The sequence below is a fragment of the Lepeophtheirus salmonis genome, chromosome 14 (assembly GCF_016086655.4).
Source record: "Lepeophtheirus salmonis chromosome 14, UVic_Lsal_1.4, whole genome shotgun sequence".
Taxonomy (NCBI): Eukaryota; Metazoa; Arthropoda; class Copepoda; order Siphonostomatoida; family Caligidae; genus Lepeophtheirus; species Lepeophtheirus salmonis.
Window position 1 is genome coordinate 18,806,491 of NC_052144.2, and position 26,783 is coordinate 18,833,273.

General features: G+C 31.4%; 2 protein-coding genes and 1 long non-coding RNA gene across 7 annotated transcripts; 2 read left to right on the plus strand and 1 right to left on the minus strand.

Moving 5' to 3' along the window:
- Positions 1-4,084: 4,084 nt before the first annotated feature.
- On the plus strand, positions 4,085-5,500 carry LOC121129269 (uncharacterized). The gene is made up of 2 exons (XM_040724975.2): positions 4,085-5,084; positions 5,153-5,500. Exons 1-2 carry the CDS (start codon positions 4,256-4,258, stop codon positions 5,290-5,292), a joined length of 969 nt encoding a protein of 322 aa, XP_040580909.1. The 5' UTR covers positions 4,085-4,255; the 3' UTR covers positions 5,293-5,500.
- Positions 5,501-8,484: 2,984 nt separating this feature from the next.
- Cog3 (conserved oligomeric Golgi complex subunit 3) lies at positions 8,485-11,724 on the minus strand. Of its 5 annotated transcripts, none has more exons than XM_071893319.1 (8): positions 11,680-11,716; positions 11,121-11,627; positions 10,790-11,065; positions 10,208-10,728; positions 9,745-10,157; positions 9,168-9,691; positions 8,910-9,110; positions 8,485-8,842 (listed from the first exon to the last, which is right to left on the minus strand). In XM_071893319.1, the coding sequence occupies exons 2-8, from the start codon at positions 11,529-11,531 to the stop codon at positions 8,654-8,656; spliced, it is 2,535 nt and encodes an 844-aa protein (XP_071749420.1). In that variant the 5' UTR covers positions 11,532-11,627; positions 11,680-11,716; the 3' UTR covers positions 8,485-8,653. The 5 variants fall into 5 exon arrangements, with proteins under 5 accessions (XP_071749420.1, XP_071749421.1, XP_040580746.1 ...); XM_071893320.1 differs by having other exon boundaries at positions 11,686-11,709; XM_040724812.2 differs by having other exon boundaries at positions 11,121-11,724.
- Positions 11,725-11,813: 89 nt separating this feature from the next.
- LOC121129694 (uncharacterized) lies at positions 11,814-15,889 on the plus strand. The gene is made up of 3 exons (XR_005868480.2): positions 11,814-11,996; positions 12,932-13,570; positions 13,628-15,889. It is a non-coding gene; the product is annotated as an uncharacterized lncRNA (long non-coding RNA).
- The last annotated feature ends 10,894 nt before the right edge of the window (positions 15,890-26,783 follow it).

Consider the following 26,783-nt stretch of genomic DNA (forward strand, 5'->3'; position numbering starts at 1 on the left):
ATTCTTAGAACTATATAAGAGATTTTCAGGTGGTTTGACTGCATTTGCATGTCCTTGGAACTTATTTGAGCATCATTAAAGAAACCAAGGATAATGCCTCGTATTACAAGGGGATTCCCTTAATTCATTACGGATATCCCTAATATAGGATATTTTGTTCAGGGGTGAGTGAAGAGGAAAAACTTTTTTCATTAGAAGAAGTTACATTCAAGGACTTTAAAAAATAAATTAAGGAAATAAGTACCTGTTTGATGATGACCCAGGGGAGTTTGCAGGGGGTGGCCTGGAGCCCATTCCAAATTAAGGAATGTTTGCTTGTTACTAAAAAATTTTATATTTGATTATTTATATCTGATTTATAATTTTTTAATTTTTTTTTCCAAAAAAAATAATTTTTGTGAATAGCTGTAGGTTTTGAAATTTTTTTCCAACAAAATTGATATTTGAAATTTTTTGAGAATAACTACGTATTTTAAAAAAAAAAATTCTAAAAAATTAAATTTTATGTGAATGGTTGTGAATTTTTCAAAAAAAAAAATTTCCAAAAAAATTAATTTTTCAAATTTTTTTCTAAAACCAAGCACCCTCCAAATATAATCCTGCGGACGCCCCTGTAACCCCTTTATGAACAATAAGCTCCAATAATTGTTGAAACAACTCCAAGAGAAAGTTTTAATTTCGCCTACGTTATTATTAACGTGGTCTTCTTTGTAGTTAATAATATAATCAAGTCACTACTGCCAACAAATACAATATACAGATTTCAATAAGTAGCAATTACGCATTTATTCAGAAGAATCAAGAAGATGTAAAAAGGAAAATGTAATCGAAAAGAAAGTTATGTAGTGCATAAAAAAAGAACCGTACAACCATTGATGTTAATAATATTTAATATCCATGAAATTTCCCAACAGATGGAGTTAGCAACAAAGCTGAAGAAACAGCTCTTGAGACTTAAATATTCAACCAAATAAAACTTGATCCTCAATCATACTCAAATCATTTGAAATATATATTTTTTAGTCATACTGGGTTAGATATTAACCTTCTTGTAGATCCTCCTTTACATGGGTTTCGAGTAGCAAACTAGTACGATTTACAAATGATGCGACTCAAAAGGAGCAGTTTATAAAAAAGGTGAATATTTCAAAAACTATCTGTAATATATTTATAATTTTTGGAGTAACAATAGAACTCAATTTTGACTAATAAAGTTTATTAATTACTTTTTTGAAATACATAATATAACCAATAGCGCTCATATAGGTTCTATTTGGATAATAAAGTATTAATTGTAGTGTTTTCCTTACACTCAAGTGTATATGTAAGGCACAAATATAAAATAATTTAAAACTTTCCCGCTACAAAATTGAGTGTCTTACCGATCCTTATTCTTTATTTATTATCTTTAATTTGTATTCAGTACTTTTTTCTGGACATTTAAGAGAGATTCTGATGGTTAGAATGATCATTTATCAGATAAATATTCCAATAACTTAAGAAATATTAAATGAGGGATTAAAAAAATAAAATACAAATAGACTCTTATTTATTAGTTACTTTGCAATTGTTTATTTCAATCTATGCTAGTTTGTTAAGTTTCTACATAAATATCGGGGCGATATGATTTGTATAATTTTGAATCAAACCAATAGATAATATAATTCTAAAAACTCTAAATATTATAATCTTCAAATCTCAATCAATCTTCATTTAAAAATGAAGATATTCTGTCATTTAGAATATTTGTTGTACATGGCCGTGGAAATGTCCTGATATATTATATTTTAGATCGAAGCACGAGAACCATTAAGATAAAATTTTGCATTTTGTACAATAACTAACTTGTTTACAAAATATGTATCTTTTCGTAGCATTTTATCTCCCAAAATCAAGAAGCGTTTTAAATCAGAGAACTTCTTCACTTTGAAAAAAAGAATTGTCGAGGTTTGAAGAATATAATCACGTCGTTACCTTTATTGTATCACGCAACCTTTCATATAAAAAGAAACCAAAAAAGTCTCAAAATCAAGGTTAATAGAAATACAAGGTTAGACCATAACGTAATGAGCTTGCTAGAATTTTCAATCTGATGTATTGTGCCGACTGCTAGCCAAGATAGGCAGATTTTGACAAAACACGCAACTACTCATAGTCTATGACGTCACTATTGCTAGAATTTTCAATTTAATATATCGTACCGACTGATAAGTAAGAAAAACAGATTTTGACAAACAATCAACAACTCATTTACTATGACGTCAATATCAAAAGTGTGGTGGAAGTCAAACATCAGTCGTACACGCGTTATGGTATCACCTTGTATTTCTATTTACCTTGGCCCGAAATCATATAGTAATTAGCCAAATAATTCATCATACCAACGGACATTTATTTCTTAACTACTACCAGACCCTAATTGACATATTATTCTCCACATTTAAAAAAAAGATATGTATATTAATATTAAAATCCTAGTATTTTATTCGTTACTATATTATTATAATATTGTTTGTAATAACTTATTAAAAGATTATTTATTTCCATTAGTAATCATAGCCTAAATTTATTTATAGAAATAATAAAATGGTCAATATATAAATATTATATATATATGACGAAGAATCAACGAGAAATTGTAATCTTGTCCTTTTGGAAACGGAGCAGAATACTTTGTTTAGAATACTCCGTTTATTTATCAAAAGAATACATTATAAAATAACCATAACGTATCAAGAGAGACGAGAAATCGACAGCTGAATACAAAATAGGGTATTTTTGTGTTAGCGAGGTAACACCGCGTACTATAATGTGTAGAGTTCATAGACATGAGTTCCTCATTTTCAAACCCGCAGTGTTGTGTAGTACACGTTCAATAGCTGATGTGGAAACTACCTTTGACAAAGCTAAATATTTTATTTTGATATTCTTGCGGGTCCCTTTTAAAGAGTAAAATATATATACAAATTGTTACGTATCATTTTTTTTTTTTTGGTTTATGGTGTTTCCTCCTCACAATTTTTTTAATATTATATGTTCAAAGAAGAAAATTAACAAAATCAACTCGATATTTAAAAAAAAATAAAAGCTTATGCTATATAGAGTACTTTTTATAAAAAGCATAATTTACCTCAGTGAAACTATGAGTGACCTTGAGTCCGCCACCATAAAAAATTAGGGCTCGTTGTTTTCCGTTACTCTTTGATTTTTTCATTGTTTGGCTCTTCTGTTTTCTCCACGGGCTCTTTTTATTATTGGTTTCCCATGTACTGCTTTGGATGATGTGGAAGATGTTGCTGGGATCTACATAGCGGGACTATGTATGTATGTACACCGTGTACGCATACGTTTACTCAAGGGGTTCTTTGTTCTGTCTTTTCGTATGTTTTTATAATACAAAAATAATAATAATAACATAACTAGAAATGCATTTTTAAGAGAATCTCCTCTCCAAAAAAAAAAAATCTCAATAATTTTTCCATAAAGATCGTTGCAAGTTATCAAAAACAGAATCTATTTCTTTTTCTTTCTCTCTTTCTAATGGTTTTTGTATGATTTGAGAAAGTGAAAATAGAAATTTTATTTTATCGACGAGTACGTTTCGTTGTTGATAGGTGAACAGCATGTTTTTTGTATATTTGTTTATTTATAAAAATGAAAAGACAAAAGAAATGATTTATGATGGTGATACAACAAATTAATGGGGATAAACTCTCATTTTGTAGCTCGTATGGTTATTTAGAGTAAAATGTTTCTCCTTTGTGAATCATGACTATGTGGATAATGGTTGAAGAGATTTCTTTTGTATTTCTGGGTACTAGAAGCGTCGGTAAGAGGAAGGAGAAAACGGGTTTCGCCCGCAACTCACTTACTCTCGCTTCTTTTTTTTTTATCCTAATTTCGAGGAATAAAAAGAAGAAAACACAGCCAGCACCTAACTAACATACAATATCATATTATATTATGTTATCTACCAAAAAATAAAATAATAATAATAAATAAAAAACCAAGGTAAATATCCGAATCATAAATAAAATATTTTTACTTTCTTGTACCGCCGGTTTTACAAATGATTTTAGTACATTTCTATCCTTCATTGGATACAGACAGGCAAGCCACAGATACAAATACATAAAACATCATATATATCTTTTAAATATACTACAGAAGGATCTCCATTACCTTAAAGGATAGATTGAGCAGCCACTCACACATACACATTTTCACTTTCGTTCATAGTATGCTCCTGTGAACCATGATTCTCTCGCAAATAAAATTTTTTGTACTCTTACTAACACTTCGTTACGGAGCCGCATTCAGCGATAATCCTTTAAGTTCCTCTGGATGGACACCTGTCGTAGGCTCCAAACTCGTGGACTTGCCCACAGGTTACATTGAAGAGCCCCAAAGACCTGTGAAAATTGCTCAAGAAGGTGTACCCAATGAGTCCCGAATCGGGATTGTAGAAGAGAGCGCTCCTCAATCCCTTGAGAGTGGAATTACTCCACAGCGAGGAGAGATCATTCGAGAAGAAGAGATTCAAGCTAGCCTCTCACTTGGCGGCAGAAATAACATTCAATTCCAAACGAAGCCTGCATCTGTGTCTGATGTTGAACCCTTCATCATTTATCCAGAGGGAACGTTTACATCCAGTAGCACCTCCCCTCCAATCCGTACAACTTCTCTCCCTCCACCCACGGAACCTCCATTTACAGGGCGACCAGTTCTAAGGCCCAGACATCCTCTTCGCCAACGACAAAGACCAAATTTGGTTCCGAGTAGGTCCAGAGAGGCACCTCCGCCTCCTCCACCACCTCAACAAATCCCACAAGGACTTCCACAAAGACCCAGATTTCCTCCCCCTAGCAGGCAAAGACCTCCTATTAGACACAATAGACCTCCTATTCGCGGCCCACCTCCACCAAAGAAAGGGATTTCTCTTCCAGGAATTGGTTCTTCCATCCAATGTTTCACAGAGGATGTGGCTGCAGACTACCGCTTATCTGATAAGAACTACATGCAATCTCAAATCAAATGTGTTCTGAATGAAGGACCATGTGACAAAATCGGCGGAGCCATCAAAAGTAATCCATTATTCTTATCTGAAATACGATTGCTTCATAATTTGATTTTTTTTTCTTTCTTCTTTCAGGATTAGCTCCAGAGATCTTTAGAGGAAGATGTCCTCATCCTTGCAATCCCTGCAAAAAGAAACAAATTCAAAAAATCATGGCAAGGGTTTCCAAAGAGTACCCCTATGAATGGGCTCAAATGATCAAGGTTTTTGGTTAGTTTATATTCTTCATTAAGACTTTCATAATGAATATCATCCTTATTCTTATTATTGTGATAACTCATACTTGTATTTGAAAATATTGTTGTAAACGTAAAAACATTATTAAAAAAAATAAAATTATAATTATTACCTATTATCTAGATATTATGTATGTATATGAAAGAGGTTTAGAGACTCGAAAAAATAAAATGTGCTACATTGTCATTTCATACTCTTAAGTTTTATTATTGATAGTAAATATGGTCGATCATGGTGTCAAGAAAAAATGGAGCAGGGAAAAAATTCAAGAAAAATTTGCCAAGGGAAAAAAAGGAATAGTGTCCAAGTGGAAAAAATGGCATAATTATTTAAACTGATAAAATATCGATATGAATTATTTATAAAGATAAAAGAAAAATAAATGAACACGACACAGTTCGAATGGAAGAAGTACTAATCACTTAATTCTCCATTATCAATTATCATATCATTAGACATGATAGATTATGTATTCATATTACATAGACAAACAAGCATTAACTTGTTATTAAGAAATATAAGGCACCTAAAATTTTTGCAGCCTAAAACCTTCCCATAGAGTTGGCTCCAACCATACGTACCGTAATTAACTAAATTAGATAATTACATGAGTGTCAAATAATTTTTTCAGAGCCGTTTATGTCGTCATTAAATATGTATTTACATTTATTCAATAAATAAACTAATTGATGGAATTAACCATTGACAAATGAATTTACATTAATATTTGTTTTATAAGTTAATGAGTCGGATTCTCATTCTAAATTGAAATATAGCGTTGTAATCAACATATTTTTTGATAAATATCAGTAAAAGCCAATATTAAAAACGTAATTACATATTCAAATGTCATTGTATCATAACAAAAAATACACATAAAAATTCGTTCAAAGAACCTATAATTCACTTGTTATGGTTCTCATAACTTGGCTTGATACATTGGAAGTATGAATTCAGAGTCCTAAATATACAACTTCGAGGATTCGAGTCCTTTAGGTAACTACGTCCTGCAGCATGTTTCGTTCTCTTTGGGCAAGAAAGAAGGTTTATAAAGAGACAAAGACCATCGTTCTATTGCAATTTCAGATTGCACCAACTGTACTGAGCTTTACAGCTTTCCTCGCACTCTCCAACCTCTGACTACCTCCCGTAATCCTCTTAGTTGTTTTCACGACACATCTAACACATCATAACGAAGTGGAAATCACTACTCTCTATGCTTGTTTGTCAATCCATGAGTCTTGTCCAATATGAATAATCCATCATGTCTAATGGTGTTATAATTGATAACGGAGAATTATGTGATTAGCACTTCTTCCATTCGAACAACCTCTATCGTGTTTCTTTATTTTTCTTTTAGCTTAATATATATTGGTGATAGGAATAATATCAGTTTAATAGAATTTTGCCATTTTTGCCAGTTTGTCACTTTTTCTTTTTTTTCCCTAAAATCATATTATTGGTATAAACAACTTTTCTAATCCTAACAGCTGTTAATTATTTTAACCAATCAAACGTTATGTTTCTCAAAATAGTAACTCAAGAAAGGTGGAAATTATGAGACTTTTACACGAAGGGGGCGAAGGGTTAAAGCCAAAGTGACGTGCATGGCACCAACATTAATCGAAACCAGAATGTCATGAACGATAGCTCTAGACCATGAGAACGCTATCTCGGAAGATTGGGCTCTCGGACTTCTTGGCAAGGAAGGTGCGAAGAAGTACATTTGATACAGTACATACAAATAAATATCCTAAGAAAATTTCAAGTAGATATGCAGGCTTGTACATTGGAGTTTTTTCTGATCGGCGATCAATTGCGATATGGGGATAGTATATCACTGATCGCAGTATCGCAATTGGTCCTGATGTTTACATAGCTATATCGCAACAGAAATAGTAAAACATTGAGATCCCATCAATTTCTACAAAATTACATATCATGTAATAGTGCTGTGGTTCTCGAGACCGGTCTTTGTCTTGAGACTGCTCTCAATGTATGATTTTTTCTGGTTTTGGTTTTGTCTTGGTCTCGACACATCAAAAAGTTTGTCTTAGTATTGAGTCTATATATATATACTCGGTCTTGGTCTTGATTTTCATCTAGAACTTTATAACCCCGGGCTTGTCTTGGTCTCGATTCTTATATATGTCATGGGAACTGATTTCAGCCGATATTTATAAATAAGAATTTTTTGTACTCCTCCAGATACTGAGTATCAATTTCTTCACCAAATGTCCCAAGAAGATGGATAAGGCCAAGCAGGAAGTAGAAAGATACCTGACTGATGACTTTGAAGGGCTGGAAGGTATTTCAAAGATACAATATCGTACTTCCCAGTAGTAGCAGCAGCGAGCGTTTGTTCTCCAAGGCCAAACAGATCCTGAGGATGACGAGACATACGATGAGAGACAACAACTTTGAGAAACAGCTTCTATTAATGTCAAATAAAGAGCTAGAAGAGAAATAATTTATGTAGATATTTTATTATTTGCCGGCAGACTATATTTTAATTTTTTCTACACTTTATATTTATAATAAAATTTTGTAAATAGATACATTTGAAAAAGGTGTATAAATCGATAATTTAAGTTAAAAAGGTATAAATAATAGGGTTAAAGAAATTGTATGTTTGAATTTAATCAGATCGCTAATGGCCCTAATTATTATATCGCGGTGAATTTCTGATCGCTCACAAGCCTGTAGATATGTAGGGTTTTGTAGAATGTTAAAAACCGGGGTCAATAGCGATCGCACCCTATATACTATATTTGGAAGATAAGGTTAATGTATTATTAATTGTGCGTAGGTTACTTGCTATATTAAAATGTTGGACTCCAAAGTGACAAAGAATTACAAATAATATAAATGCTATGTAGAAACAGACAACACATTTGCCCTTAAAATTACCGTTTCATAACTTTATTATAGTATTATATGGTTCAATATGCGTTTCCTCCTATACCTTTCAAATGTCAATATTGTCATTCTGTAATCCATGAGTATTAGTTCTTACATACGATACAACTTTCAATTTTAGATAATATTTATGTATGTATGGTGCACAGGCAAACTTTACGGAGGATCTGAACAACTCACTTTTAATCGAAAATGTATTTATTAATTTAGCTCATGTATGGTACATATAAATGAAAAAGCAAAAAGGGCAATAAAAATCTAATTTTCTTTATTCATCATAAAATTTATATACTTATATAAATACAAATCTGTAACAACTATGTAAATATAAAGACTGGCACAAACGCCTTCACGAAATATTAAAATAATTCAAACAAACAAACCAATATCACAAGGTATATTACATCATGGGAAAACAATTTAACTAGAGATTTTAGCATTGGAATTGGTGGTAACTCCATTTGCAGAGGAAGTTGGACGTAGTTGAAGCGAGGATATAACAATAGAAATCTGCTCTTCTGTAGGACATGCTATAATGATTTGTTCATCCTGAGTGAATTCATTCTTTGTCAATTGGTAGAAGTTCATAAAAGTCGATATAATATTGTTCTAAAAAATCAAAAACATATTGAAGCACCTCCAACAAAAGACACATACAAAAAAAAATATCCCTTACCCTTATAGGCCTAAATAAAATAAACTCAGTCTCTGAGTTAGCCAAATACAATTGCATGGCTTTTTGAATCTCTGGCAAATGTTTCTTTAATTGCTTTTGACAAATGGACACTTTATCTTGAAGATCCTTAGGATTGGCCCATGGCTGTTCCCTCAACTTTACAGAAGTACTCTCATTTGAATTCTTTTTGAAATCCTCACACTGAGATAAAAAAGATAAAGGAATTATAGACGAATAAGAAATTGGATGCGACTTTACCTTGTCCAAAAAAGATTTGAGTGGTCCAACAGATAAAACTGTAATGTGGTAAATAAAGGATACGCAAGCTGCCTTTAATTTTTTATCCACTTCCTTTCGAGAGTCAACGTAGGTCTCTTTCACATCTGGAGTAGCACCCTCAAGCATAAAGGCTAATATAGCATTATTATAACTTATTTCTAAAAAGTTTTTCGTATTGCTAAGAATATTCATGGCTTTTGTAGTGAGTGTGGAAAAGTCGAGAGAGAGCTCTTTGACAGTAAAATCAACTTGAAAAGGAGCAATTTGCTCTCTTAAAATAAGTAGATGCTTGATTTCAAAGAGTTGACCGTCAATTGGAGACTTATTGGGGGTCTGGGATATCAACGTTCTTGCTTCCGAAATGGAATTGATACAGGCGTTCAGAGCCTCTTGAGAAATCCCCTGGAATATTCCCCTTTCTAGAGAACGATATAGTTTTGAAAGACAAAGGAGTGTTCTACGTAGTGGAGGATACCACATTCCATGAAGATCTGCCGGTGAACCTATAATTACATGGAATATATAATTAAACTTCCTACTGATAAACTAATAATACTTTTCAAATTAATATTAGCAACTTCAATAGAGGTCGAAGAGACTGCAGATGAAGTCGAGAGCTTTCTCTGCCTTTTTTCTTCCTCTTCTCCTGAATTTATTGAGGCAGCAATAGACCTCATCATTTCCAGCTTTTCAGGATATGCCAAATCCCCTTTAGCGGGGACATAGCCTGCGATATCCGTTTGAATATAAATATAAGCTCTATAAACAAGCCTTTCTTGGACATCATGGAGCAATTGGGACAAGACTTTATGGAAGGAGTCTTGAAGATGGGAGTAGGTTTTCAATCCATTCTTGATTTCTGAACGCAAAATTCCTGTTATTTCACTCAGGGTCTCGAGATGTTGTAAATGAATGACGAGAGGACGAAAATGATCATATAGAACCTGAGTTAAATTCTCCAGGTATTCGCTAAAAACAGGATTTTAATGTAAAAACAAAAAAGAAATCATTAGACTTACTTAAGTAAAGGAGTATCGCTATTGAAGAATCGATAATAGAGTTGATATTCGTCATCACATATGTGCAACATAAAAGAATATCCAGCTCTCATCAGTCCACAATGGTCTCTTACATGCTTGGAAGATATATAAGTCACAGTTGACTGAATAGAGGGCATCAATAATCGATTTCGGCAAGAGAAATATACACTTTGACAATCAGCGAGTAAGGACTCGTAATGTTGCCACAAGGGAGAAGGTCCTAGATGACCTCCAGTTTCCAATTTATCTGACACGTAACCCTTGGACGTTTTTGACTCTACCTGTTCCATAATATGAGACACTCTGGGAGCTAAAGCACGAAACTTTCCATAAAATATTGTAAATGCCTTTTCATTGTTCTCTTCGTTATCATTGCTCAATGCAATAGCACTACACGTTTTCTCAAGATGATTGCCAAAATATGTTTTAATCATGTTCAATGCACGGGACAAACAGGCTTGATATTTCATTTTGTATATGTCGTTTTGTTTAAAGTCATTCTGGAATGGAAATAGTTTATAAATTTGTAGAAGATGTTGTGACTTGTATAATAAGTCTTACATGCTCATTAATAAACCTTAAACATGTGTCAATTTTTGAGAGGATATCAATAAATTGATCCGAATTCACATTGATTGTAGGGGATGTTAATTTCATGGATATTTTATCTGCTTCTGTATAAAATGCAAGGACTTGAGATACATTATCACTCAGAGTGGAGAGTTGATTTTGCTCTCCAATTAGATGCTGACAGGCTTCATGTAGAGAGTTACTCTTTGTTTCAACAAACTGATACTGTTCTCCTAGATGCTTGAGAATGCCCAGGCATGCAGACACCTGCAAATCAATGAAAAAGAATAAAAAAGGACCCCCAACACAAGGTATTTATTACTTGATCCATTAACTTGTGTGCTTCATAGATGCGTGCATCCAAGCGCTTTAGATATCGTCTATATGATGCATCCTCCGTATGTTGCAGACTCTTTTCCACATGATGGACCCACTCCAGAAAGGCGTGCCCACTCTCCACACTTCGCCTCCCCTCGCTCAACTCCTTGACGCACGCAAACATGGCGTCAGGGTAAGACTCTGAGCAAGAAGTCTCGGACAGGGTCCCCTCCACCTCTCCCGGAGGAACAAACTCTCTTTCTTCAGGAGCACCTCTCCCAGGATTCCGCTCAGAGCTCATTAACCCGTTCAACTCAGAAAGGACCTCTCGCTGAAAGGAGGAGACAGGCGCTAAAGGGGAGTCCAGTCGATCCCATCGTGAAAGAGTGGCCGCTTCTCCACGCCGCGTTGACATACTTCCTCAAGGAGAACACTGATACAAAGCAACGACAATACTAGTAATTTATTAATAATGTATGTTCAAGTTGCACTTCAACATATACAAATATTACTAATAAGTAATTATAATTAATAAATATTTTTAATTTAATTAAATTTAGTACTTGTACTTCTATCAGTATTGAGTATGTTTTAATTTATGAAATAACAGGGCAGTCCAATAACGTCATTTTAATCTTACGTCATACGACAACTCATCAACCTAGCTATATATATATATATATATCTATCCGAGCGTAGGAGGGGGAAGGGGGGCGGACTATGAGAGTGTTTTCACGTGACGTCACAATTTTGATATCGTTTTATAATTAACAATACATCAGTGAGTTTTGTACTTCTAATAGTATCTGGAGGATCACAAGCTCTAATCATGCAACCCGTTATCGTAAAAAACATCATTGTTCGTGATAAATTTCACTTGGTGAGCTCATATGAACCTTGTACAATTATAAAATTATAATATTTGTCGTAGTTGTATTTGTATCTCAACGTCACGTGGTGTTTTGAGCAACTCTTCTATTTTGGAATATTATTTGAAATTCGCAAAATTTGTTTTCGACCAAAAATTGATAGTTTGAATGTATGTAAATGTATGCAATACAAAATCAAGTTAGATTTATGTTAAAAGGTTTTCTAACGTTGATGTTCATAATTATTGAATAATATAAATTATAGAAAACTTCATTCCGTGTTTGTACAAAATCATTCAAATAATTAATTAATATGAAATATTATCCTTTGATTGATATTTCAATACTAATTTGATTCATTCATAAAGTCAACAGAGTCGAGTATATTTGTACAATTAGTTAAATGTATTTGGAGTGGTATAATTAAAATGGTTACATTTAGAACCAAGATCACAAAATATTATTCCGAACTATAAATTAAGAATAATTGATTCTTAGATATGAGAGTAGTTTTAATGAAACTGTTTATAAATTATATGGATTTATTATTTTAGGGACTGGGAATTTATATTTAATTTTTAAAGTATGATGCGAATAGTTTATTGGGGTTAGATTTATCATATTTAGAGATCCTGGCTCCGAATCTGCTGCTATTTTAAAATTTGCGACTCCTAATAATCCATAAATATACATATTCTCCGAGTTAACTTGAAATAAAAAGTATGTCAATAGCATACATTGTGATTTGGCCAGCCCTCCTCTTCGAATTAGTGTACTCTATCGACTGCTGGTGAAGCTAAATAGGGGGATTGCTTTTGTAATGTCAGAGCCGATGTGAAAAATTTATATAGTATTAATATAAATATTGTATTTGAATCGTATTCATACTCATAGTAATAAAATAACATTATTATCATTAAAATTTTCTATACATCTATTTATATAGTAAATGGTGATTGAGTCCTGCAATAAATCTTGGATCTGTGCGATTGTCATTTGCGACTCAGCTAATAATGTGGTTTATCCGATTTCCCTAAGGATCGCTCAAGAAGAAATATTTGGGAAAGAACTTGTCATCAAAAGGGACGCCTTGGAAATAATCCCAGAATTTGTGAAAATCATTTGAAAAAAAAAAACCAAACAATAAGAAGCTAAAATCTCATTCATATTTCGTAAAGGTGATGAAAGGAGGACTTGAAAAATATTTACTAAAGGTTCAAAGTAAATTCATCGTCAGCGGGAAGAATCTGGCAGATTTAATAAAGAGAATATTATTCAGGGACTGGTACTCAAGTTTCTCTCCTCAAAAGGTAACAGATACATTCAGTCAAGTGACCTTCTTCCTGTTCTTTGTTTGTCAACAATAATAAGGTGAATTCGAAATTTTAAAACAATCTATCATTATCGAAATTGTGTCTTAACAATTTAAATCCTGAAGTAATAATTTTATCTTTCATACATTTTATTTGATATAAATTATCGTTATAATTTATTGTTTGTTAATTACGTTTTGGCTTGAAATGCTTAAATTAAATATGATGTGACTTGCATCGATCATCCTCAGATTCCCTTTGACATATCACTGGTAAGAAATATTTAATTCCTAACACTTTGCAGCTAAATTAAAGGTATTCATTTTCAGACTTTTTGGTCATCATATCTTGAGACAGATTAACACCGAAGTCTACTGTAGTCCTAAGAACTCAGAGGCTATTGTATAAATTGGATAACGCTACAGATACTTTTTTTAGTATTCCACAAGTTAATTTATATAATAATTGATGGTCATATTGGAGATATGTCCAGCTCATATATCTATGATGATGTCAAGTTGTAAGAAGTCCCATTTTAGAACTCTCGGGATTCATAGTGCATCAGTGTGATAAAATTCTCAACTCCTAAGTATTTACCTAACCAATAATACAGTTATCATTTCATAAAGTATATTGAAAAAGATAAAGAAAAAGTATATAATTTGTAATAATTTATTTTGTGTACATCTTTGCATTTATTTGACATTCCAAGCAGTTTGTTCTATGTATAATATTAAGGGCCTTTACTTTAATAACCCATATATCTTAGCATTATTTTAATATATTCACTTTGTAGAATTTAGCTCTTCACATCGGAACATAAATCTTAAACTAACAAATTCTATATTTTTAGATTATATTTAAAAAGTTGTTAAGTTTTTTTTTTTTAAACTGAAAAGCATTTTTGTCTTAATTATAAAGATCAATCAATTTATAATTATACGTTTAACTCAATTGATGAATTGCATAGCTGTGCCGTCACGCTACATCGACAAAGGCAAAAAGGGAAAACCGTGGTGAAAGACACTCATCAGTCCAAATATGCCTAATTGACATACCCTTGTATTTCAAGTTACCTTGATATCTTCTGTGTTTCAAACCAACTCTATGAGTAAATAAATGTGGCTATGCTGACTCCGAACTCGCTCATCAGCCATAATTATTACTTCATGGTAATTCGATGTACTTATTTACATGATTTTAATCCTTTTAAGCACATGAATGAAGATAAACTATAAAGGACATCGATACAGTATGACAGGTGTTTCCAATTGGTTCTATTTCGGTACCAAACATAAGAATCTTGTTTATTTCATTAATATCAATACAACATTAATGAGGGAATATTCCATTGGTCAATTAAATGTAATTAATTAAAGTTATATTATTTTGATCATTCTAAACTCATTAATTGGGGATATGACTGATATGATCATATGAGCTATCGATACATTAAGTATGAAGTTTTCTATCCCTTTCTGATAGGCAACTAACATATACATACATAATTATCTTTATGAATCAATTACGTTATTTTTCAAAGAGGATATAATCAATGAGTTCTACTAATATCTTGAGTCGACCAAGGCTCAATCACTTAACCTCATGTAGAGGAAGTGTATTTTTTATGGTTAAAAATCAAATGGCTTTTTTACTTTGTACAATATTACTCCCTGCTTATTTCTATGTGAAATCACGTAGGTACAATTAAAATATCTTCCACAAAGACATGGGGAGATATAAATTCAACCGACTCCCTTTCGGAATTTCGAGTGGACCAGAGATTTTCCAGGCAAAACTGTGCCAGTTATTAGATCCTGTTGAATGTGTGCATGTATATATCGATGATATTTTGATCACTGCAATTGTTAAGGAGTCCTATGATGCGAGGTTAAAGAAAGTACAAGATATTCTAAAGTGAAATAGAGTTCAGCTGAATGATGATAAATGTATCCGATGAGTTACAGATGTTAAATTTTTTGGCTATGTAATATCATCAGATGGAATCAAGGTCGATCTTGGAAGAATAAGAGCAATTCAAGAGGTAACATCAACTATAAAAGTGGTAGAGTTGAGATCATATTTGGAAATGATGAATGAAATTGTAATGCTTGTTCCCAAAATAACGGAATTGACGATGCCCCAGGGATATTACTACAGCAATAATCGATGGTATACCAGCATCTGACAAGCGTTTAGTTAAAATAGCAATGTGTAGAGAAAGGGTGGTTTGATAATATTAACCAAATTCTACAAGAAATTAGACCGTTTTACCAATACCGGGATAGTATTTTTCGTTGATCTACTCTTCATCTAAACGAATATGATGGAATCCCATAACTACATCCGACTTTGAAGAATACATTTTTTATGCGAGCTTATATGCTGTGACGCGAACCTATTGAATACCTAGGAATCCCAATATATTTATTTAGTTTTTGATAAACCACACACAAACATATTCCCACAGCCTTCTTTACAACTACGATGCATTAACACTCATCCGTTCGATGAATAACTTTTTTATTGATAGCGTAATTTTCAACTTCTTTTATTTCAAATAATTCGAAATAAAATATATTTTACAGATACTCCCTAGTTATTTCTATTATAATATATGTATTATTATGAATTTAAAAAAATATTGGGTTATAAACTTCAAACATCATACCAACATATTTGTATCAAAAAAATTGTCTAGATGAGAATTCCATTTTTATTTTTTGTCAAACAATTGCCAAATTGAAATTCGCAATTTTTTTTTGCAAAACCACACTTTTTTGCACAAAAAAGTATAAAATATTTATTGGAATTGTAAAGAGGAACCCAAAACTACCAATATTTTATTGTACTTGCAAAAAAAAGGTATGGAGAATAATGTCGTCTATAAAATAACTCTCGGTAACTGGTTCATTTTTGCAAATATTTTTAAAATTATGTAATGAAATAATCCGATAATTGAAAATATCTTGTACACAATAGGAGTCTAAAAATTTTTTTGTCCAAAAATGTATTGTTTTGTTGCATCTCTTTTTTTTTAAATTGAAAATTGTCGTTTATGTAAAAAACAAATATTAAGAAAAGGACACATATTTCAGTTAAACAAAAATTGTATGTGTTATATGAATATGCAAACAAATCTGGAGACAAATTTCTAGAAACTTTATTGATCTTGTAACCTAATATTCTATTGAAAATCCATTTTTTTGACCTGAAAAAAAAAAAAACGAAACTTCAATTTTCACCAGTTTCTTTTTTTGCCTATAACTTTTTTGATTTTGAATAAATTTAGAAAACGTTCTTATTCGTATAGTTGTTCCTTGAGACTCCAGTCAATTTTTGATTTATAAATAATGGATCAATTAATCATCATTAATTCCTTCAATCCTATCTGCTTCTTAATTCTATATTTTTAGATTTAAGTTATGTATGTTGTACAACCAGATAAAATATTCGATCTAAACTTATTTTTTTGTAGTTGTCTTTTAGAAATTTTTAAAAAATGAAGCATATCGCAATTCCAAGTTATCTTTATGAGTCGTTCCTTGATCATTAATAACCCTATTCCTAAGTTTGAACTTCTTTTTTATTACCATATTTGTGAAGATGAGGAGAGCTAGTCGAAACTCATTTTGGAACTCTTTCCGAAGAAATATAAAACTGAGGCTAGCAGACAAATAGAGGGATTCTTCTTGGCAAACAAAAGTTTCTCATGAATGTATTAGATATATACCGAAATATGAAGTCATTTGGTTGAATAATTAATTAAATTACTAGCCTTGACCATAATCTGCTAAAATTTTTGACCCAAATAGAAAACTAAAGAGGATTGTTAATGTCAATCTACGTATTTCCAGAAAATGCATGAACTCTCCATGTCTATAGTGCTCCCTGGAGGGATGTAAGGAAGACTCCTTTAATTCCCGGCGAAGAATCATAATTAAATTTTAATCGTAAGGTTGGTAAAAGTACTTAATTGCCTTATAATGATATGTTTCGAACTTGTAATAATAATTTGTTCTAACTAATTGTTATAACATTGACATTGATATATAATATTTATTTCCTAAATAAGAGGGTTTTTTTTTTACATAAGATACCACCAATACATACTTCAAGATTAATATATATTTAATTTAAACATTACTTTGATGCATATTGCAGCTTTTTATTTTCTATTAATCATAGCTTGCTTTTTTGATAGCTTCTTTTCAATGTGAACATAAATACTATGATTCAATTTGACTATGATATACTTTTTCATAATATTAAAAAGCAGTTGTGTGATTTTGTTGAGGAGTGACGCTCACTTGTAACTTCCATCAAGCGTTGTATTCATAATTACCTAAAAAACAATCTTTGAGCTCTCAACCATTATTTCGATAAAAGTGGAAACAAAGAATGCGTTAAATGGGATTTTTCTTCCTCATGATTAAATAAAAAAAAATAATAAGGAAGAGGCATACATGTGAGAAAGAGGATATTTGAGGGTGTGGATATTCATAATTTTGATAAATCTTCCTAGTTCAATTTTCTCTTGGTCTGATTGCACCACAGCCCTGACTATATTATCTGAGGGAGTATCTTTTAAGGCAATACATCTTCTGAAAGATGTACACTAGACCTTTTTCTGGAGAAAAAATGGAATATATTCAGCAAAAAAAGTATAGAGCACTGCTCTCTGTAGTAGATGTAATTCTCTCCAATTCGTAAAACTGGGAGGAATATGTTGGGACAAACAAGGTAATCCTTTCTTTAGAAACAATTATATATTTTTTAAAGTTGTGTACTGCATCAATCCGGAGAAAAACTCAATTTGTGTAGTCGTTTGGATGACCAATGGATTTATGGAGCTTCTCTCCACATAGATAATGTCTTGCCATTGTGCCACAATTTTAAGAAAGTTTAACTAACGTTTAAATACACATAAATTTGATATTGACTAGAAGATTATATTTTTTTGATCCAGATTAAGTCTAATAAAAAAAATTAGTACTTAAATAAAAACTACTATATAAGTTGTCACTATGAGACAAATGATTCATAATTTATTTCCTATGCATAATCCCTATAACTAAAAATATTTTGTTACTTACAAGTGGAATCTAGATTCCATAAAACCTATTATAGCTCGCCAAATTATTAATTAAAAAAGTAATTATCGACCAATATTAATATCGTTTGATGATATGATCAATAAACATTTCATTACTTTGATAGCATTAGTTCAGTTGTTTACAACTCGGTTTCTCATTAGACTCGATCCTTTTACGAATTAAAATATATTGTTCTCTACACAATGTTGAAGTATTAAGTAGTCTACTGAATTTAAAAAATACAAACATTTTATTTAGAAAAAAGAGTCTTAGGTTACAAAATGATAAAAAATACTATGGACTCACATCAAAATATATCATGATTGGACTATATGTAGAACCTCTGTTTTTGTTTTCGTGAATCTCATTAAATGAACATTTTTGTTCCTTTCATTATCCAATTTAAGATTGACTTTGTGAATACTATTTAGTCATTAGGAATCCTCTTTGATAATGAGGAATTATATATCCTTATAGACATAAATATTAAACTTAATAATTAATAAAAAGAATATTTGATCCTGTAATTACTTTTTGCATCATTTAACAGATCCTATTCCTCATTTTATAGATTAATTGCATATAAAAAGTTTTATACGAGAAATGTAACCATCATTTTTAGTATTTTCTTTGTATCCAATTCGCTTGAATATAAATTGATTGTAATTTGTATCAGGAGATTAAGTATTTATTGTGTTTTTAATAATTTATGCAATTTTTTTGAAAAAAGAATTCCAAAAATTCACAGCTATTCATAAAAAAATTAAATTTGGTTTTATACTAAACAGAAAAGTTATTAATTAGTTTTAATGTCTTAATGTCCCGGGCAGCGCCGGGAAAATCTACTCCAGTTTCAAATGAAACAAAAAATAAAGGCCGTAACATTTTAAGAATTATTCTTGCTCCAAATTGGTATGTATCTTGCTTATTTAAAAAAAAAAGATTATAAGTTTTAGAGAAGAAAAAAATGGAAGATAGAATAAGAAAAGGGATTTTTGACCATAATATGAAAGATGAGCAAATGATAATTAATCAAACTTGATTATTTTTTCTTCTCTAAAACTTATTATCTCCTTAAATAAAAAGCAGAAGAGTTCATAATTGATTTTAATTTCTTAATGTCCCAGGCAAAGCCGGACAAATCTTCTCTATCTTCTTATAAAAAATAACGTGCAACAATACATATCAACACCAACATACAGCAATAATAATTCTTGAAATTTTACGGTCTTTATTTTTTGTTTTGTATTAAGCAAAATAATTCTTAATTAATTTTAATTTCTTTATGTCCTGGGCAACGCTGGGCAAACCTATTCTAGTATACATTAAATATGTATATTATTAAAGTACTCGCCCGTACCGAAGGGATCTAAACTTTAAGAAAAAATATCATTGGCCAATGTCAATGTGATTTCCCACTCCCTCCTTGTTCCAATCAACGCCGGGCCATAACCATAGGCATTATATATAAGATACAATAAATATTTATAATAATGCCTAATCTAATTTCCTTAATCCCCTGAAAAAAGTTGGTAAAACATTGAGTCTTAGTAGGGTATTTATAGGATGAATTTAGGGATTGATTATATTGAACAAGTATACATACACATGATGTTATAATAAATGGCTGACAAGTATTTTCGGATAACTTTCTAAATACGGTGAAATAGAGTAATGTATATCCAAAATAAATAGGTTAATTATATCTAATTTTTAATATATGTGTTTCAACATCACAAAAATAAAATAGAATCATCCAAAATCTTCTCAAGTAATATCAACGGCTCCTTTATTCATGTAATCTATATGTTCTCTCACTCTGTCTTTTAATCTTCTTCCTGTTTTGTCTATGCATTGGGATCCACAGTTGAGTTTTGAGCAAGTAATGCAATATATTACTCCAGTTGTCTCATAGTCAACCAAATGACGAATATGTACAACAGTTTTTGATTGAGTAGCACATACTTCTTTATTAATATCCAGAAACGGGCAGCAATTTGCACTTTTTGAGACTCAAATTTAACCTGGTATGCCCTTCACTCGAAAGTTCCAGAACTTTGGCCTTACAGATCATAGCTTTGAGATTTCCTGGTTGTTTAAATGCAACCATTAGTGGAAATGCGAAGATTTGTTTCATTGTGGGATCCCTTACTAATGTGTTCCAATTTTTCTGAATAATTTGTGAAATACTTGGTAACTGTAGGTAAATGTGATGGGAAAAACAACTCGATTACACTCTACTTTGACACTGAGTTTGAGTGCTTATTCTCTTGGTATGGCAAGATATTGGTATAGTCTTCAACAACTGTTTTTCAGAGTAACTTCTACTCATCAACATCTCCTTCTGTTCCAACATCCTTTGCTTTTTTTCAGAGTCACTGCATATCCTAACAATTCTGAGGGCCGGACTGTAAGGAATGTTTTCAGTTACATGCGCGGGATATAAGGAATAAGTAAAGTTGATAATATTGTAGAGAAAAACGCGTGCAAGGAGAAGGGGGGGGGGGAAATACATATGGTGTCATTGTTTAAAAAACTGTTGTGATTATCATCTGCCTGCTTTATTATGATTTTTGAGGGTATAACGAAAGTATTTATTAGCAAAATGTTTAATGAAGATATACTACGTATAATTGACTTAGACGTTTTATCCGTTACAGTAGATTTGAAAACGTCACACTCCATGAAATTGTAATTCATTATGAACCTTATTCTCAGAATAATAGCTAATGAAACGACAAAGTAGAGTATTTCGAAATATATTTGAAGTTCCAAGTTTAAAAAAGAAGGCTTTAATTAAATATAATCTACATAATAAAAAATATACCATCATACATTTATGTTAAATTTACAAAATTAAACAATGGGAATCATATAACTAATAACAATAAATTATATATACAGAATATTGAAATAATAGATTGATCCAAATAATATTTTCTTGTTCGGACACCGGAATCCAGTTAAATATGTCATAAATTTAGGTTGCAAAACACAAGCGAGACGTGGAGTTTAATCAAAAAGATGATCACCCCTCTTCTTCATGTGGAAGTTGCTATATACAATTGTGCACAGGATATATATATCTCTACTGATGAGATCTAACTAATAATTAATAATAAAGTAAATGTCAAAATCATAAAATTAGACAATAAATATACTAATAAAAAAAATGTTAGAAATAAATCCATCTTAAAGATTTAGAGCAAAAGCTAATTCGATATTACTCCTTATAAAGAGCATCAAAAAAGATTTTTTCCCCCATTATTTATGCTTATATAACAACATACTATTATCATGAAGGATATACACAATTGCTAATTATAATGCTACACCCAATGCAACTACCCCCGTTGTTGTTTTTGCCTTTTATGAGTTGTCTGAACATCATTTCTTGGAGCATATCAACCATAGCTAAGCCTTAAGTGATAAAAAAGTAATATTTATTGACTATGTAATATTGGAAAACCTAATGATCATACCCAAGTCTTTAAGTGAAGAAACTAGTCTCAGACAAACTAGTTGCGAACCATCCAATGCTACTACCCCCGTTGTAGTAACCGGCATTGACCATAGTTATTAGGCGTCGATAAAGATACAAATTGAGCTTTGATATTATAGAAGATACCAATTTAATTTTCTAAGTTTCTATTCCTAATTACTCGATTGAAGTTTGGTTACTCTTCTCCATTCTGGGGTGTTGATGGTGCTCTTTTCAATTTAATTTCTTGTCCTATCCTTTAAAATAAAAGATGCTAAATAATTATTATATTATTTTATTTTCAATTTTTTAACACATATATCTACATTTATTAATGCATCCTCCTTCATTTTGAGCTATAGCTCCAACCGCTTTATTAATTATTCACAAGAATCCCTGATATTTTTTTTTCAGAATTTGGAACCATTATTTCTCAATAGAAGGCCATAGCTTGAAAAACTTCACACCTGATAATTTGAAGAATGTTTGGAAGAAGAGAAACTTAGCTGTTATGACGTTTTGAGGCAAAATGTCCTAAGACGAAATGCTTTAAGGCAAAATTTCCTGAAGTAAAATAGTTTAAGGCAAAATTAACTAAAGCTATGGGGAAATACTCATATTACTAGGAAGATATAATTCTTGTCCAAAAAAATGGAGGGTTTAAAAGATTTTTAGGTGAAGAATCCTTCCTTTCCAATATAGTCCAATAAAGTAATAATTTAAAGAGGAGTGTATTTTGAATTTGAGTGGTAAGGGTTCTTCGATTTAAAGCATTCGAAGCACTCGGGTTGATTAATTTCTTTTGGAATATTGTAGAAAATATATACAGAACTTTGTCTTCAAAGAGCCTACTAAACATAATTGCAGATTATATTTCATACATGGCACCGAACCCTAGAATAAAATAAACTCCTTGGATGAAGTCTTCAATTAAGAGAAGGAAATGTTGGAAAGACGGAGAATATTAAAAAATATCATATTTAAGAATGAAAAATTGTTCTAATTTTTATTTTATTTTATTGTTTTTCTCAGAAATAAACCAATACACATTAATTAACAGAAGGAGATCTCTTTTAAGGAAATGTTGGAAAGACTGAGAATATTAAAAAATATTATATTTAAGAATAAAGAAATTGTTCTAATTTTTATTTTATTTTATTGTTTTTCTCAGAAATAAACAAATTCACATTCTACGACAACAAGACGATGTCAAAACTCAATACAAAATACAGATTAAACGAAAAAGAGATACAGAAATATCACAATCAACTTATATTTTGAGAAGCTTATAGAATAGACATTTTTATTATTCGTTACATTGGTTAAAATATAAAATTAGTGCCAACACACTTACAACATGTCTAATTTATGGAAGATGTGTTTTCAGGGGCGGCTGCAGGATTACAGGTCCCTTCAATGAAGCTTCCGAAGTTCAGAAACATAACTTTAAAATTGAAACTTCTGAATCCCTTTAATAGAAAATGTGCTTAAAAAAGGTCATATTGGAATTGAGTCAAAAAACGCCCCTTGAAGACTGAAACTTCATTAACATAATTTTTTTTTTATTAATATACAACAGAACATCACCTTAAAAATCAGACACCCTAGTACATACACTAAAATAAAAATGTCGATTCATTTTTTTTATGTTAGGGAAAAACAACGTCATATTTTTTTTCTTCCTTTGATATTTAGAAACTTCATTACCATGCATTTCTTTATCAAGCGATGTGCACTTTATCAGCGATTGCAAATTATCCAAATTTATTACCAAAATAACCATAATAAAAAATAACTGATTTTCACCGGAAAATCATCTTCAGTAATGAAGCTCATTTTTGGCTTAATGGCTTTGTCAATAATGAAATATGCCTTATTAGTCAGGCAACAATCCACAAGTGCTTTACTAGACATCATTACATCCAGAAAAAATTACTTTTTATCATGGACTTTATGCTGGATAGATCATTGCGCTATATTTTTTCGTGATTATGATAATCGCAACTTTACTTGTAAATGAAAATCGCTACGGCACCATGATAACGGATTTTTTGACCCCAATTGCAAGGTATGGACATTGCAAACATGTTGTTTCAACAAAACAGTGCCACTTGTCACGCAGCAAACGTTACAATAGATTTATTGTAAAACAAATTTGGTTAGCAGGTTATTTCAAGAAATGTACAGGTTGATTGGCTACCTCGATCGTGCGATTTAATGCCTTTAGATTATTGTATTTAGGGTCATGTGAATTCATTGGTCTACATCAATAAGCCGGCGACGTTAGAAGAGCTCAGAGAAAATATGGAACGTAAATTTGCTTCAATATCGATCAATTTATTGAAAAAAGAAATTCTTTAAACGTTGTGGTCACGAAAGAGAAATCGATTTTCTTACATAAATATATGTGTTTATAATTGGTAATGAAAAAATAAATTTGGCAAAATCGTTTACTATTTGTGTTTTATTTATTTAAAAAAGTTGAAGCGTTCTTAATGAAAAACCCTTTATATGCTAACAATAAGAGACTCTTAAGTCACACAAAATACTAAAAACCTAAAATTGAACATTATTTTTGAACAAATAGTAGGGGCATTCGCACGATTATTTTTCGGTGAGAAAGGCGCTTGGTTTTTGGATTTTTTGGAAAAAAATTTCAAAAATCTATTGCTATTCACAGAAAAGCAATTTTTTTCAAAAAAAACAAAAAAACGAAAAATTAACCTTAATTTCAAAGGTTACATTTCCAAGAAAAAGAGCAAAAATTAACATAACTCAAATTAAATTTAGAGACACCCAAACGTTAAAAACTCATAATCGACTACGACTTTTGAACAAATTGAAATATATAACTAAATGTTATATTTTATCAAAAAATATTTAGGGCAGAGTTTTGCATTCTACCGAGTGCCCATTCCAAATATTTATAAACTTAGATCTGATAACATATATCAGAAAATAAAAAGCGATTTGGGAAATCCCTTAGGAATCACGCTCGCTTAAAAAATGAATGAAATTTGATTATTATCAAATGTTAATAGAAATGCAAGGTTATACACAACACGTGTACAACTGATGTTTGACTTCCACCACGCTTTTAATATTGACGTCATAGTAGATGAGTGGTTGCGTGTTATGTCAAAATCTGTTTTTCTTGCCCAGCTATCGGTACAATACATTAAATTGAAAATTCTAGCAATAATGACCTCATAGACTATGAGTGGTTGTGTGTTTTGTCAAAATCTGCCTTTGTTACCCAACAGTCGGTAAAATATATCAGATTGAAAATTTTAGTAAGCCCGATTACATGATGGTATAACCTTGTATTTCTATTAACCTTGACTATTACGAGTGCCTTCATATCAAAATGAATACATACATATTCATTATTAGTATTGGATCTGATTCCGAAGGTTATAAGGAATAACAAATACAAAATTCAGTACTAAATATAGAGAAATAAAAAAATAGTGGAATTGATTTTACCTGACGAAAGAAATATGTCGAAGGGATGGGTGCTCTACCAGTAATGGTGCCCGCAGAATTATATATATATATTTATTTTTTTAGGAGGGGGGTCTGGTTTTGCATTTTGGAATTTTTTGGGGGGGAAAAAAATTCACCCTCCCACCCAAAAAAAAATATCATATAGTTGGCAGCTGATATTAAAAAAGGTATTAATTCATTATCATAACAGGTTTAGCATAATTTTTATCTTCTCATTCTATGAAATACCCACCCCTACCCCCTTACACAAGTGCATCTCTTAATACTCATTCGGTCAATAAAGAAATTCAAAGTCTCTACTTTTTTTTTTTGCTAGAATATTGTTTTTTTTTCGTAGTTACTTTTTTGTTATTAACATATATTTATACGTTCTTTTACTATATGTATGTAGTAATTATGTTATTTTTAGAAATAACAATGTTTTTTTTTGCATGTTTTCTTAATAAACATAACAATATTGTAATAAAAGGGTTAATGTTTATTAGGGGAGGAAATGGAATAACTTACTTCAATTCTTACCCTTGTGATTATATACAAACAAGTAAGTATAAAATGTATAAATTATATGCTAAAATACTGTTGGCAGAAATAACTAAATATAGTTATATGTACAATACAGATAATAATTACATTTATAGGTAAGGCTCGACAGTCGCTAAAATTATCAACTTATACAAAAGACTGATCCATTTTTTTTACTATCCCTTTGAAATATTTACAAGCCCAGAATACCAAAAAATTTAGTATGTTCCAAAAATGATCGAGACTGCCCTAGAAAGAACAGAAATTACATTCAAATCTCTAGAAAAAAGTACTCAATCATGTCACATGGTTCTCCAATCCGACAACTGCCTGTAGAGCTCTTTCTCGTTCACTAACAATATACCCACCTGAACGCCGCGCGTGCGGTCTTCATGGCTATCAAAATCGAAATTCCTCCGCTGGCTCCTGTCCCAGAAAAACCAATCAAGAAGGTGGGACTCTATAAACTGCTTCCTTTAGTCCTGGAAGAGCTGAATAAGGGCCATATAGTACTTAACTCGCTCATTCTTCTTGGCTTGAGGAGGTTTGTGAAGAAGAGATCATCAGTCAGGATTCTATAAACTGCTGTGGGCGGAAGGGAAAGCTTCGGTGAGACCTATCGAACGCTCATTCGGGGTTTGTTCTTTACCAGGTCCTTGACTTGGGCGATGTTGTTGGGTGTCGTTGTCTCCCGGAGAAGTCCTGATGAGATACCTTTCTCGAGCTTAAAAGTACTATCCTAGATCTCACCACCCAACCAAAAGATGGTTGCATGACTAGGGCAGACATCAAGTTAAATGATAGTGAGGTCGGCGTGGATCTCAGATACTGTTTTGCCAGTTTGTAATGTATCAAAAAGTACGAGTAAAAGTTGTGAGT

Bases quoted from the DNA above. Each gene is read 5' to 3' on its own strand.
- LOC121129269 (XM_040724975.2), top strand. From the start codon at position 4,256: ATGATTCTCTCGCAAATAAAATTTTTTGTACTCTTACTAACACTTCGT. The intron at 5,085-5,152 runs GTAATCCATTAT...TTCTTCTTTCAG, and splicing joins AATCGGCGGAGCCATCAAAA to GATTAGCTCCAGAGATCTTT.
- Cog3 (XM_040724811.2), bottom strand. From the start codon at position 11,531: ATGTCAACGCGGCGTGGAGAAGCGGCCACTCTTTCACGATGGGATCGA. The intron at 11,066-11,120 runs GTAATAAATACC...ATTGATTTGCAG, and splicing joins CACACAAGTTAATGGATCAA to GTGTCTGCATGCCTGGGCAT. The intron at 10,158-10,207 runs GTAAGTCTAATG...TCCTGTTTTTAG, and splicing joins AGCGATACTCCTTTACTTAA to CGAATACCTGGAGAATTTAA.